We start from the raw sequence: 16,216 nt of genomic DNA, 5'->3' as shown, positions 1-16,216 counted from the left end.
TCTTCTTCTTCCTCTCCTTCTTCTTCTTCTTCTCCTTCTTCTTCTTCTTCCTCTCCTCCTCCTCCTCCTCCTCCTCCTCCTCCTCCTTCTTCTTCTTCTTCTTTTCAGATGGAGTCTCGCACTGTCACCTAGGCTGGAGTGCAGTGATGTGATCTTGGCTTAATGCAACCTCTGCCTCCCAGGTTCAAGCGATTCTCCTGCCTCAGCCTCCCAAGTAGTTGAGACTACAGGCATGAACCACCATGCCCGGCTAATTTTTTTGTATTTTTGGTAGACATAGGGTTTCACCATGTTGGTCAGGCTGGTCTTGAACTCCTGACCTCAAATGATCCACCTGCCTGAGCATTCCAAAGTGCTGGGATTACAGGCAGGAGCCACACCACACCTGGCCCCTATTCCCCTGCTTCTAGGTACTCATCTATCATCTTCCAAATTGCTTACATTGAACATCAAAGAGCAGAGTCTGCTCCAGCCTTACTCACTGGGTTAAGTCCAGGGAAGGTACAAGCCTTGAAGAGAATTTCTCCACACCACCATGGTACACGGCTGTGACATGGCCTTACAACTTGTCTAAGTAGAGAGGTCCTGAGACAACTCAACCCTAGAGTGGTGTGGAAGCAGAGCCAGAAATTTCCTATGCTCCTGAGAAGGATGAAAGAGTGGCTAACTGAGGGTTTGAGGGGGCCTCAGAATCAAACTGAGGAGGATGTAGTGTTTACCACATGACCCTAAGGATAAGAGATGTGCTGAGTGACCTGGAAGCTTTAGTGATTGCCAGTGAGGATATAGGCCAGTGAAAAAAATCTGTAAGGGATAGACTACATCAGTGCCAATGGCAATGTCAGATGGGGGATCACTGTAGCCCTGATATCTCCACCCCAAAGTTGCCAGAAAAATACATGATATCCAGTCAAATTTGAATTTCAGATAGACAACAGTTTTTTGCATGTTTGTCCCATACAATATTCTGCCATTTATCTGAAATTTAAATTTAGGTGAACATCCTATATTTCTATATGCCACATCTGGCAACCCTATTTCACCCAGATTATTTCACAAAATCTGTTCCACAAACCCCTAGGTACCATTACATGAAGGGATAGGGTAGAATTCTTGCATACCACTGGACAGAAAATATAAATTGCCTGAGAAAACACTGAAGTGACTGAAATTTTCTGCAGTCAACTAGATAAATTATTTTCCAAAGGACAAGCTACAGTTCCTAGAATAGAACTAAATTTAGTTTAGAAAACAAATAAAATTACTATTTTGTACTAAGGAGTTATGTGGTTTAAACTACTTTATTTGCTTCAATCTGAACTTCATAACAGCCCTGTAAGAAGAGGCATCTTTAATGTTAATGAGGACAAAGTTGAATTTAGAGATGGCAAATGACTTGCTCACAATTATGATGTAACAAATGGGTGGCTGAACCCATATCAGAGTTCATTTAGTCTTCCTGGTTTACTTCCCCCAAAGAACCTTTGATCTATGTTGGTAGACATAAATAACACACCTAAAAATTATAGCAGGAGACATCATTTACCAATGATGGAAAAGCAATGCGGGGGCCCAAGCCATTAGGAATATGATTCAGGGAAGTTTTACGGGAATTAAGCATTTTTTGAAGGATAGATATGAGGTAGCTTGACCTTTGATGTTGTATCCAAACAAAATCTTAACAAATTCCCACTACTGCTTGCCTAGAGATTAATTTCCATTTCCAAAATATAAATTAGTGGTCAGAAAAGAGAAATTCAGTCTCTAAAAATTGTAGTGGTTAGAAAAGAGAAATTCAGTCTTTAAAAATTGTAGTGGTTAGAAAAGAGAAATTCAGCCTTTTAAAACTGTAATCTGTGTTTGAGTTTTTTTAAAAAAAATTCTTTTCTCTGGAAGGAAATTAGCTGCTGATCATTTTATAGCAATGCAGATCATTCTGTTTTTCTCTTGTACTTTGCTCATGTGTTGAGTTCACCTTCATTCATGTATGCACTTTTTTCTTTGAGATGGAGTCTGGCTTGTTGCCCAGGCTGGAGTGCAATGGTGAGATCTCGGCTCACTGAAACCTCTGCCTCCCGAGTTTAAGCAATTCTCCTGCCTCAGCTTTCCGAGCAGCTGGGATTACAGGTGTGCGCCACCACACCCAGCTAATTTTTTTGTATTTTTAGTAGAGAGAGAGTTTCACCACTGTGGCCAAGCTTGTCTCAAACTCCTGACCACAAGTGATCCACCCACCTCTGCCTCCCAAAGTGCTGGGATTACAGGTGTGAGCCATTGCACCCAGCCAATGTATGCATTCTTATATTAAATACTTATTGATTATTGTCTGTGGACCAAGTATTGTGCCTAGTACTAGAATATGAAGATGAGCAAAAGGCACATCCCAGTTGTATTTTCTGTTTTCTGAATATAAAATCTGAACATTAGAGGGTACCACTCCATTGATGATGGAATCTTTTCTGCATCATTCCTGCCAAGGGGTTGTCCAGATTAGCTTGGATACTTCAGGTGAAAGAGAACTACCTTTTTCCTGAGGCAATATATTTCAACACTGTATCTATAGATTTAGACACTATTTTTAAATACCAAAAGTTATAATTATAAAAATTCAGAGACTAGGCATGGTGACTGAAACCTATAATCCCAACACTTTGGGAGGCTGAGATGGAGGAATCGCATGAGCCCAAAAGGTTGATGCTGTAGTGGGCCATGATCGCACCACTACACTCCAGCCTGGGTGACAGAGCAAGACTCTGTCTCTAAAATAATAATAATAATAAGCAAAATTTTTAAAAATTAAGAAAGAACATGTGCATATAAAGATGATACAGGTATATGGAAAGGCTAATGGTGAGTACTCAAAACATGGGTGATACAAAGAACACATAACAGAAGTGTTTTGTCTGAAAATAGGCCTGACTCAAAAAAAAATCTCCCAATTATGCTAGCCTAAAAAATTGCAAACATTTTCTAACTCAGTTTTAATGACAAACATTTATTTTAAAAAGAAATCAGAATAGCTATCTTCTTCACTGGAAAAAAAAAAGGAATAATTGATCTTATTTTTTTGCTACTTATTCTAGAGTCCCATAAGAAAACATGTTTACATACTTTGTGAGTTATGCCTCACTCTCACCACAAGTACAAAATAAAGTAAAAAGCGTTTTTGTTACATTTCATCTAGAAGGAGGACATGAGAATGACATGAACATTCTTCAGCAAGAGCTTACAGTGTCCATTTTGCTAGTACTGTTCCCATACCCGTTAAAAAATATTTTCAATCAAACTAGAAATAAGAAGGCTTACTTGAGAAAGAAGACTTATTGATGCATTAGATTCCAAAACCCAGCTCGGGTTGAGATGTCTCTAGGAGACATCCACATCCTGTCACAAAGCTAAACAGATCAAGAACATCATGAACACATTTGCTAAACAACTCTTATGAACACGTTATTTATGGTATCTCTCAAGCCCAATATTTTGCTTCCTTAACATTGTCATGAGTTTATACATTTCCTAACCCACAGGCTTATGCTGTTCTTCTTCTTACATTAAAAGGAATACCTATCCAAAACTTCTTTAGATTTACTTACTGAAGTCATGCAAGTCTGGAAGAAGACAAAGGTGGAGTGATAATTCCAAAAGTAAGAATAATACCTTTGGCTTTAAATGTCCATTCAGTAGAAACCCTGAGACCTCAAGTGCTTTTTCTTCTCTTTGTAGGGTTCTAGGAAGACTTATATTCTTCTAATTAACATTTATAATTTCCACACAGATGCCACTTTTCACTTCAAGTCTTGATTACTTCCACCACCAAGCCCCCCAGTGTTGTCGTCTGCTCCCCCGCCCACCCCATTAACCCAAACTGGAACTGCCCGGACTGTTGTGTTCACTGAGGCAGAGAGAATCTTCTTCTAACTACTGCTTACATCTTCCAAAAGATAATCTGCATCTCCCAGTTTTCTGTAACTCTTTCTTTTGAGGAACATGGGACAAATTCTCCCAGTGATAGAACAGATGACTTCTGAGTAAATAGAAAGCATCCTACTCAAAAGTGTGTCTTATTTATCAACAAGAATGGAGCCTCAGTTTATATCCCCATTGCACCACTTCTTCTGTCCTGTATAGAAATTTCTGCCAAACGGGTGTGCGGCTTTCAAAAGTTAGGGAAATATTTTCTCTCCTTAATATTTATGAGTTTTAATTATTTGGTCTTAGGATCCAATTTTAGTTCACAGACCTATGTCTCTGTTTTCCTGGAATGTCTGGTGGTGTACTTTATTAGAATATAGAGTTCAAGCTGGGCATATGCAGCAAGATCTCCTTATCTGGATGTATACCTGATATTCATGTAGAGTGGAATCCTTTAAAAATCCTTGTAATGAATGGAAGGAGAAATATGTCATAAATTAACCATGGGATCAAATTAACTCTATGGTGATATTTTGGGAAATACAACATGGCCTATTTACCCACTAATCTGTTTAATTTGGAGGGTTTATAAAACTTTCAGAATCAGAAGACTAAACACTAAGAGCCAAGCTTTACAGATAATAGAAATATACATGGTTCATTTAAATAACTTCACCTATGTTGCCAGTTGATGAGTGTTGAATGCCATAAGGTGCAGCAGCTGAGCTGACAGGTTCCTCACTGCCTGAGAATTTGCAGGCAGAGCTTTTCAGCCAGGTATCCAAAGGTTTCCCAATGAAAGCTTAACAGATCCTCACACAACAATGCAACATTTTTTTTTTCTAGCAGAAAAATAGACCAAAACATTCCACAGCTACAACCTTTGAAATTAGATAATGAGATTCAAAGAGGAAGTCAGTTATTGTATGAGAAAACCATTAAAGAAAATTTTGAAGCTCAAGCTCATCCTACTAGCATTGTGATGATGATGATGATGATGATGATGATGATGATAGTGTTGTGTTGATTTAGCACTTTATATTTACAGAGTGCACTTTCACTCACTTTGTATAATTATCACAACCCATTGTACAGATAAGAAAATAAGATTTTGATTAAAAAAAAAGAAAACAGCTTTCAAAAAAAGGGAAATAAGAAAAGGAAAGCCAGATTTTTTTTCCCCAACAGCGTGGTTACAGAAAACGTGTGTCAATTTACGGTAGTTTGCAAGAAGTTTTTCCCTCACAATCTTTTGAAGTGTCATGAGTATATATTAATCTCGGAACCAACCAAAGCAATTTCTCAAGGCTTTTTACCTTGGGAAGAGTGTCCAGGTCTAGAATTTGTCCCCAGCCACTGGGAGTTCCTCCCTGAACTTGTATCAAAAGTAATTAAAAGCCCATTTCTAGTTCTGCCTCTAAGTTAAAATCAGAAGCAATGGAATCCAAAGACAGGATGGGGCTTTTAGGTAAATTCAATCCCGGCAGGATCTGCTTAAAATTTGGGCATTTTTCCCTTTCATTCCCAGGTTTCATCCTTGTTTTCAAGCATTATTGGAACTGTATTTGTTTACCCAAGAAATACAATTCGAGTATCCTGTCCCTTTCTTTTGTATTTGAAGATATATGACTGCAGGTTCATATATTATTTTCATAATTTTCTCATAGTACTTGGACAATAACTTGGTTATATATAGCTTTCATTTAACATTCATATTGGAACCTTAATGTCATTCTCACTTACGTAATTATTTTTCCTTTGCCTACAAGACTTTAAATGACCTTTGATTACTAACTCTCTACTTCTTCAACTGTCCCAGAATATAAAAGCATACTTTCATGCTCATGGAGTTCCTTATGTTCATCAATAGTGGTTTTCTGTTTCCTCAAAGCAGTGAGTCAGTCTGTTCATTTCTCTTATAGTAATTCTCCTTCTTTACATATTCTTGGCAATAGTAGCTGAACAAAACGGGAACTTGACATATATCTCAGATTCTTTCACTAAATAATATTTCTTTTATTCAGTCACACCCTTCACATCCCATAAAGTCATAAAGAAACCAATTTCCTTCTCCTGGAAAGGGAACCTACCTTATTGTTCTTAGGCTAACTTCATTCAGTGTGAAAACGAGAGAAGTCTCCTTCAGTTCCTGTCATTGGCTCACCCTTGTCTTAATCAAATAGAAATTTTCTTATATATTTCCCTTTCTATCAATATCTCAGCAAAAATGTGAAGGTCTTTGTTTTGTTTTGAATGTAGGATTTCTTTCTGCAGAGTGCTATTGTGTAAACAGTAGTTCAGCAGAGATTCCACCTGGAAACTAAGCCATGTTTACTCAAAGAATCAAATATTTGAAATACCTGCAGAGGACAACTGAGGAGGATATGCCAGTGGTCTATTGGGATAAAGAATGAAGACTCCTGGGGGCTGTTCTGGAAGAATTTACCCAGGAGAGAGAATCAAGTCACAGTAGCTTGATCCAAGTTTGGTGCTTTAAGCTCAAAGAGGAAGAGTTAGCCTGATGACAGTATCGTTCCTGACACCAGCTGGAGCTCTGGTCTAGTCTTCAAGTAACTCTGAAGTGAGGGAGGGAAAAGTAAAAGTAGAAAGTACAGGGCAATTGTTTTCATTAGACAGATTTGAGATTAGGTCCAGAATCTAAATCCCCTTAGCTGTACAATCATGAGAAAATTGTTTAGCCGCATTGAACTCCAGTTTCCCCATCCATAGAGGGGTAAAGATGAAATGGGCTAATGAATAGAAATACTTTGCAAAATGCTGGCCAAGAGCAGGTGCTCAATAGACAGCAGCTAAAACTCGAACAAGGACAAACTGAAAGGACTGTGACCCTCCGGCAAACACTGGAAGTGCAAGCTAATGTTAGAAAAGAAGAAGTCTCTTCACCTCGGTCACAAGAGCAATAGTGTTTGGTTGCATTTGGAGTTCTCGAAGACATATTCCACATTGAGCACACTTGGCATAGTGAGTGGTACCCAACGGTGCTCCTGAGAGTAGTACAGCAAACTTTGAGAAGCAAGGAGTTTGAGCACCTGAAAACTTTCAGCAGTCAATAACTTCATGACACCAGGATGGGTAAGACCAAATGGCAGCTTCCATACAAGAACTGAGAGATTGAGCTTGAGTGTACATTTTGTACTCCCCTGCAGACTCTGAGAACTATTTGTAAAGGAATTATAGGGATAAATCAATTGTATATTCAGTGTTACCATGTCTCATGAAACCAAGCAAGTTGTTTACTACTGGTGCTTTCTAGAAAATTCTATGTTGTGATACTTTATACTTTCATGGAACACTTATACCCCATCATCAAGGAATCCATGAGTCACTCATAATTCATATGAGAGAAAACACTTAGATACACAAGTGATCACAAAAGCAAAATTATGAAGTCTATAAATGACATATAAAGAAGATAAAGATGTAGGACAAAGCAGGGAGGGGGCTGAGTAATGCCATGTGGGACTAGAGAGGGTGAAAAGGTTTCAAAACGAGAAAGGTTTGAATCGGGATTAAAAAAAAAAAAAAAAGCAGTTCATCAAATGGGCAAGGAAGCGAGGATTTCCAGAAAGGGTAAACAGCATGTGAAATGACAGCAGAGGAAACTTCACGGTTTGTTAAAGGCTTATTGGTAGCTAGAACACAGGGTGCACTTTGGGAAGCAGCAGAATATATAGAAGACACTAAAACACTACAGGAAAAATATGTACAAACTTGGCTTTCTGTCCTGATACAACTTTGTGAATTTAGGCAATGTTTTAAAATTTCTATGAACTTTAGTTTTCTCATCTGGAAAATGTGGATAAAGACAGTCATATTTAAGTGTTGTTGTAGGTAGCAAACAAAATAAAGTATTTACCCCAATACGTATTTACCCCAACAAGTATTACATCCTTCTTCTAATGTTTTGTTCTAAATGTTGCAGAAGCTGTATCTTGGAGGAATGTATATATGATGAAAAGGCATTTGGATTCAGTGATATATGTAAAGAGATCTACTTTTAAGTTTTAAGCACTTTTAGGTTTTAAGTACATCAGTAAGATCTATGTTGATAAAACGAAGAAAAGGAAAAAAGTCCAAAGATATAATGAAGGCAGATTAGACCTTCTCTTAGGGAAGGTCCAGAGTGAAGGAAAGATGGCACTATTCTGTGAATGGTGCCACCTGAGTCGTGCAGCATGGTGGCCCTGAAGGAATTGAGGATTCCCCCAAATTTGGATGACTGGGTGCCTAGTGATTCATTCACCAGCATAGAAAATGTGTGTGTGGTGGCTGGGGGAGGGGAGGGATGACAAGCAGATATAGCAGGAAATATATTGAATTCACTTCAGGAAAGACTGAGTGGAAAGAAAGTACATGTAGAAAAGCACTCCATGTTTAGTAGGTACATGTGTCTGGAGTCATTGTCATATGTTTTGTAGTTTAATGAGCCCAGGACAGATCCTTGAGTAACACTAATGTAGCACAAGCAGGTGACGTAAGGGAAGTCAGTGAAGGTGAGTGAGAAGAAGAGACCAGAGAAAAAAAGCAGGGAGGGGTGGTGAGGGTGTCTAGGGATTAATATTATAGATGTCAATGGAGTAAGACTTTTTAAGAAAATTGGAAGACTAAGTAGTGTCAAATGCAAATAAGAAGACAAGTGAAAAGTAAAATGCAAAATGACCTTTGGATTGATCCAGATAGAGGTTATTAATGGTGTGATAGGAGAGGGAAAGTTTTGGATGCTGTGATCAATGAGCTTGGCTATGTTGTACAAGAGTGAGTTCAAACATTACCCATAAAAGAAGATGAGGTCTCATATATGTTTGAAGTGAAAGAAAATGGTACATATTTTGAGCTGGTGAGAGGTGATGGAGAGATTGGAGATACAGGAACCCCCACACTGTTAAGTGATTGGTCTTATCATACAGTGGTGGTTTTCAAACTCAACTCGGTCCTAACTACTACTCTGCAACTCATTTTAGTTTTACTTATCTCTTCTGTCTCCCTGCCTTCCAACAGTCATTTCATATCTTCTCCAATTCTCTTAAGTCTTGGGTCTCACCTCTTACCTTCTCAGTCTCTGTAGATGTCTTTACCTCATACTTCACAAAGAAAATAGAAAACATTAGCTAAGAATCTGCTGCCCTTTGCCTGGAAGTGTGAACTGCAGGAGAACAAGCAAATTTCCTCAATTAGGTCATAGGAGAATCAATGTCTTAGAGAGAGAGACACAAGTTTCAGTGAGGTCCCAAAAGGAGACATAACCTGTAGCTAAGAGGATGGTAATAAGGATGTAGAAGAGGTTTTTATCATGTAAAGGACGACAAGAAGATGAATGAACAGAATTGCAAGGAGGTCAGTCATGAGCAAATGGGTCTTAGAGGATGATAATGAGAGGATATGAGGATGAGGGTACCAGAGGGAATTGATATTATCACCATGAAATTTCCTTCTGGAGTTAGACAAGAAGGTGGCTGGAAAAAGCACACATTTTCATGAAGGAATAAATTTCTAGTTGAGAGTTAGAGGTATATATGTGAGGGCTTGGAGTTAGGATGAGAAGAGCAGAAGAAAACAGAAGAAAAAGGTCTTATTTGACCTCTTAACCATTAGTACACATTCATCGGTAACTCCAAACATAAAGACAACCCGTTAAGGAAGAAGTAAGTTTTTAAAGAGGAAAAAGTGACTAAATGCAGAAAGCATACAACACTATTCATGACATGAATGAAAAAAAGAGGTACAGGAGTATCCACAGCATATTAAGTGAAAAGGGTAAGTTAACAAGACAGGTGTGTGTGTGCGTATGTGTGTGTGTCTGTAAAACACAGAGATATCCCAAATGCTAATAGATGGTCTCTATAGGTGGTGAGCCTACTGGTGGTTTCAGAGGCAGTTCTATGTTTAGTGAAGCCTGAGGCCTATACAATTCTGGGATTTCCTTTAAAGGAAAAAAGAAACAAATTTATGGATGCAAATTAGTTATAAAAGTAAATATTTGTTTAAGGGAGCCCATGCTCCATTATCTCTGTCTCCACATGATTTTTACAGTTTTCTGTGTTTATCCACATACATTTTCTACACTGAGTAAGAACTTCTTTAGAAAGAAGAACTAATGTTATTGTTAAAAAGAAGTAGAAATTACTTTTTAAAATGCCAGCCATGCTCTCAAACTACTCACATTAGATTTTTTTTTTTTTTTTAGTAAGAATCATGAAAGATCGTTTTTAATTGGGAGGACTAGAGTTTAAGAGTTCATGTTGTCATAGGATGTATGTCAAGAAAGTCATCTGTAAAATTCCTAGCTTGAGCCTACCCTTGAATTTTATTTGCTTATATAAAGCACCATAGACGAATACCCTGAAACAAGTGGAAGTTCAAAGTCAAACAACTCCTTTAATCAGTGAAATCTTGCTTTTTCTTACAAAAATACAAAATGAAACAAAAACGACTACAAAAAATCATTGACATAAGTTGTGCTGATTTTGGTAACCCAATTTAAACAGGTTTACTTAAAATGGGTTACTTCTTCCCAGAAAAGAGTTATCCCTGCATTAAACATTCTCTCTAGTAGCATGATCTCCTCACCTTCTTGTAGTCACAGCTGCCTGGACACTTTAAACTGGAAAGTGCCAGCAAATTCTTCTACTGAAGAATTTCTTTAGTAACAGGAAGTGGCTGTGTGAGAGAAGTTTTATACTGCTTTACTTTATCCTCTCAGCTGACAAGGAAGTACACGACTGACTGTAAATGACTTGGGGACTGTCCCCGCAAATTCTTCTTGGTGAATAAACTGCTGAAGGGTAATCGAGATAAGGAGAAAAAAGGTGTTTTCTTACCTTCGGAGAACACAGATTTCTGTGAGTTGTCATGGCCTGTGGGGTGAACCCTTTTGGATGAGGAGAAGCATTTCTCTCAATCAGATCCTGAATTTTTTTGTCCAGCTCCATGCTTTCACATCTGCCCAGAAAGACATGGGAAAGTTACGTTATACAAAGGTAATTAAAAATTATTCAGGTGTAAAGTGAGCTTATGGATGACATGGAGGTGTTATTTATTATGATACTTCTCTACAACCTGCCAAACTCTAATCTCATTATGTTTTCATTAGTGCATGCCATGAGAGCACTTTGAAAGAGCATTAGAGTTTAATTTTCTCTTACAAAGGAAGATACGGACAAGTTTAGGAATTTTCAGTCTGAGAAAAATGGCAAGAATTGAATCGAACACTCACAGTGAGCTAGGTTCTTTCATGCATTTTCTTATCCAATGTGCACAGCAACCTATTAAAGTAGCCACTGTCCCCTGCATTAGACAGGTAAGTAAACTTGAGTTTAGGAAGTTAACTAACTTAAGTGAAATCAAACTGAAGCATCGGCAGGGCCAAGATCAAACTCAGACCTATAGAATTCTACAGTCTGTCTCAACCATTTTTTCTGTATGTCTTCAATTAACCTGAAAACAAATCCCTAAGCAGCTACTTGCCACCAAATGGAAATAATATATTACAGCTGAAGAGTATCTGGAAGCCCTCGTAGGAGAATCTAGTCCAGCTGCTTCTCAGAGGGAGTTGCTCACAGTCACATGACCATTAGCTGATAACACCAAGATTTAAAGCAGAGCTTCCTACTCAAATCAAATTTTTATTTTTCCTTTATACCAGGGGTCCCCAACCCCACTGCCAGTCTGGGGGTCTGTTAGGAACTGGGCCACATAGCAGGAGGTGAGAGGCAAGCAAGTGAGCAAAGCTTCATCTGTATTTACAGCCCCTCCCCATGGCTCACATTACCACCTGAGCTCCACCTCCTGTCAAACCAGCAGTGGCATTAGATTCTCATAGGAGCACAAACCCTATTGCGAACTGCGCGTGTGAGGGGTCTAGGTTGTGTGAACCTTATTGTGAACTGCACATGTGAGGGATCTAGGCTGCCTGCTCCTTATGAGAATCTAATGCCTGATAATCTGTCACTGTTTCCCATCACCCCCAGATGGGACCATCTAGTTGCAGAAAAACAAACTCAGGGCTCCCACTGATTCTACATTATGGTGAGTTATATAATTATTTCATTATATGTTACAATATAATAATAATACCAATACAGTGCACAATCAATGTAAAGTACTTGAAACCATCCTACCCCTGCCCCAGTCCACCAAAAAACTGTCTTCCATGAAACCAGTGCCTGGTGCCAAAATGTTGGGGACTACTGCTTTATACGATATTGGTATAATGGAGAAATTTTCTCATTAAAAACACAACTCACAAGGAAAAATGCATTAATTGTGTGATGTTTTCTTTATATGTATATTATTTATAACATATATAAATATATAATATATAAAATATATATATTACATATAAAAATATGTATTATATATAATATATATATATTTTTGCCTGCCTCATCATATCTCACCCCCTGAAAATAACCCCTTGGATTGAGGGAGGAGTTCTTGTGGGAGTACTTCTCAAAGTTGTCTCCAAATAAAATAAATAACTAGATGAATGGCCTATTCAAATGCCTGTATGGCAGAGGTTGCTAGGGTTGTCTGCTCAATCCACCACCTTCGCTGAGAGTGGCTCACAGGAGTAGGCTCTGACAGCCATGTTTCCATTGGTATGACTTGAACTCGCCTTTTGGTTGTAACTGATTGGACCAAGAGTAAACAACTGATCTCAGTTTGGCCAGTGGGATTCTCCTCCGTGTCTGGAGTGAACTGAGAATGAAGCATGTGGGTAGAGAAATGTGGAGCTGAAAGATGGAAAGAGTCCTGACAATTTTCTAGTTTAGAATCAGCCACTTCTAAGGTCTGACTACCTTCCAACCTTTGGATTCTGGGAAACACTCCATGTTGTTATAATGAATTCTCTCACATTATGTTTAAAGCTAGCTTTGCTTGGTTTCTGTTATCTAAAATCAAAAATCCCTACATATGCACCTTGACTTTCATATTTATATTGTTTCTTTCAGGCTGTGAAATGTCTGTACACCATGTACCATGTATGATCCCATTGTAAAACATGGGCTACTGGGTCTACGGTAAATCCTTCATGGTGCAAAAGGTTGCTTATGCATAACAATGAGTTTGGACCTATTTTCAGGGTTTTCCACAAACCTGTGAGGAGGAAAGTCACAAAATGTGTTTGGTAACTGCCCTAAATCCTTCAGGTTAATTAGATTCCAACATAGCAACAGAATTTGACTAGTCTAAATGTTAAGCTCCTGAGGCAGCTTTCAGACCTATTCTGAACCAGACTTGCCTGCCGAGTACCACAAGACTTTCTGGTACTACATCCCTCTGTGACTGAAAAGTTACTGAGCCACTTCAATCTCAGGCAAGATCATTTGAAGATAAAACTCATCATGATCTACAAGTCCTCAAATTATCTCATTTTCTTGTTTTCTAATCTCACCTTCTACTCTCTTCCTTCCTGCTGTCTTTCCTCCAGACACGTTTGCATCGTCAAACTTTATGGAACATGCCAAGCAGTTCCCACTCCAGGCCTTGGCGTTTGCTCTTCCTCTGCAAAACTTGCTCTCCCACTTCATTCAGTGCAAGCTCAAATGTCACTTATCATGAAAGCCTCTGCTGACTAACCTATCTGAACCAGCTTTCTCAACCCCATTACTATTGTCCCTTAATTCTGTTTTATTTTCTTCTTTGAATTTTTTTATTATTTTGATTTCATATTTGTTTACTTTTCTTCTCCCTTGCCCCATCTATGTCCCAGGAAAGAAGAAAGGCCTTTGTCTGTGTTTATTCACTGCTCGGTCTCTTAGCACACAGTAGGACGTCAATAGGATTTGTTATTGAGTAAGTATAACACCAGGATGAGATTTAACTCAAAATACCTAATTATTAACTAAAATCTAACCAATAAATTAAGAGTTTATCTAAAATGTATGTAAATAAACTCAAACTCATGGGACTGATAAAGTCGAAACACAAATCAGTAAGCAAGGAAACACTAGCAGCAGCTTCAGAATGCACACTCAAGCTCAGCTGGTATCGCCCTCAAGGCTGCCTTGTTCTTTTTTACTTGTATTATATGTGTTCTTTGATATTAAACAATAATTGAATATCCATTATTGCAAGATACTGACTTTTCACAGAAATAATCACAAGCAGTCATCACTGTTCAAATTGTTTCAACTTCAGTGCAAGCATGTTAGAAGCCAGCAGTTACTGTTTCCACTTCATTTGGACAGAGTGGTGAAGGGTCAGCCTCAGAACTGGGACCCTGCGTCCTCTCATGTGAGCCCGGCTCAGCACACATCCCTCAGGACCACAACCAAAGAGGGACGGGCTCTCATGAGGATAGTGGTTTTCTGGGCTTGGTGCACAGTGAGACTCAGCACGGTGACTAGCTTCACTGACTTTCACCACTACAGAAAGAGGAGAAGTGGCAGCAAAGAAAAAGAGAACCATATGGAAGTGACCACACGTTGGGGAGCTTTGGTCACACCTATGGAGAGAGTGGGTGTCAGTGTTGACCACTGTGGGAAGGATAGGTTTTGAGCACTCAGGTATCCAGCTGGGAACAGAAAGGACACAGGAGAGGTGGAGCTCCGGGGATTGTAGCACAGTAAGGACTTGCACTTACTGTCTTTTCTCATTGCCAATATGATTGACATTGTCACTGTTACTATAATGAATATGCCTCGGAACTTGCATATGAACCCTCTGAAAGAAGCATTGTGATGCAGTAGAAAATCAACACACTTAGAGTTGAACACAACAGTGGGATCTAGCGTAAGTCCTTTAGCATCTGTGAACCTTTTTGGACTGTTTTGTAAACAGAGAAAAACAATGTAATACTGTGAGGCTGTCAGTAGGCTCAGTGATGCCATATGTACAATGCTTAGCACAGTGCCAGGCATGCCATAGATGCTCATTGATTGATACTATTGTTATTATTCTGAGGGTCTGGAATAGTTACCAAACATTCTAACAAACAAGTTTGGCAAGCAGGAGCCATAAATTTAGTATACTACCATAAAGAAAAGAAAAGCACAAAAAATGTTCATTGGGTTCAAAATATCCTCAAGAAGTTTAGTCACACTTCAAATAAATGAGAATTATGTCACCTACTTGGGCTTTATAACATTCTTAGGAAACCTTCTAGGTTATTCTTTAATTAATGTAGGAATTTGCACATGAAAATATTTTACATTAGTGAAATTCATTATGTTTCATAAATTTCAATTTGACCTAGATTTATTTCACAGAAGAAAGTACTTACCAGAGTTCATTTTTTCCTATAAAGCTCAACATTCTGACAATTGAGAGGCAGAATTAAAGTTGAAAAATCCTCCTTTTTTCTTGAGATCACTTAATAATCACATCCAACAGTGTTGTGCTCATAATACAACACTATGACCTGAGGTTTGCATTAGGGTAAAACAACAACAACAAAAAACATCCTACCAAACTTTTAAACACCAATAGAACAGATCCTATATAATCCTTGCATTAGTTCCATGGGTACATAGTTGTCCCCACCTTGGGATCTGTTCCAAGAATCTGCTCAACTGATTGAGAGTTATGGCTCCAGTGATCTCTGCTCTGGGTCCTACCTCTTACTCACACATATTTTTCAGATAGGAAGCTTGAGCATCAATGAGGATAAGCAGTGAGGCTAGACACCTTCTCCCAGCTCACTTGACTCGTGAAGAGCAGGGTAAGAGTTCATGGTGAAGCTTGTGACTTTTTTACTCTACATCTGGGATCTTAGTGATCTCAGCAATTGTTAATGCAGCAGGACCATGGAGGGCTGTGTTATTTCTAAAGAATTTGTCCTAGGTTTTCCATTTTGCCAGGCATTTCTGCTCTAGTTCTAAAGAAAACAACTATAGGTCCCTCCAACTGAAATGTCGCTGATTTGTAAAGTCAGACATTCGGAGAGGCTTGGGAGATAAGATATAGGGATCAGGTCTATCTTATATTTTTGATCAAAGTCCATGGATGGGATTCAATCAAATTAAATACAAAATAATATGTGTGTTATGTGTTTATTGTCTCTTCCTGAAGATAGGGTCTCTAGCAAGTTCTGGACCTCTAAAAAGCTTAAAAGCCCTGACCCAACTTTAGTTATTTGCACTAGTGACTACTTTTTTGGGTCTAAGAGTACACTTTTATTATGTTTTCTTTCCTTCCTTTTTTTTTTTTTTTTTTTTTAGTAAGAATCATGAAAGATCGTTTTTAATTGGGAGGACTAGAGTTTAAGAGTTCATGTTGTTATAGGATGTATGTCAAGAAAGTCATCTGTAAAATTCCTAGCTTGAGCCTATCCTTGAATTTT

General features: G+C 38.4%; 1 protein-coding gene across 3 annotated transcripts in view; it reads right to left on the bottom strand.

The window, feature by feature from the left end:
* TNIP3 (TNFAIP3 interacting protein 3) overlaps positions 1-16,216 on the bottom strand; it is a 103,689-nt gene that overhangs the window by 40,518 nt on the left and 46,955 nt on the right. For all 3 annotated transcript variants that reach the window (XM_011952694.1, XM_011952693.1, XM_011952695.1), the window contains exon 3: positions 10,752-10,872. In XM_011952694.1, coding sequence (XP_011808084.1) covers positions 10,752-10,872 — 121 coding nt within the window. The remainder of the gene's footprint in view (positions 1-10,751; positions 10,873-16,216) is intronic.

This window comes from Colobus angolensis, unplaced genomic scaffold (genome assembly GCF_000951035.1).
Source record: "Colobus angolensis palliatus isolate OR3802 unplaced genomic scaffold, Cang.pa_1.0 Scaffold345, whole genome shotgun sequence".
Classification (NCBI taxonomy): Eukaryota; Metazoa; Chordata; class Mammalia; order Primates; family Cercopithecidae; genus Colobus; species Colobus angolensis.
This window is presented reverse-complemented; position numbering and strand designations above follow the sequence as displayed.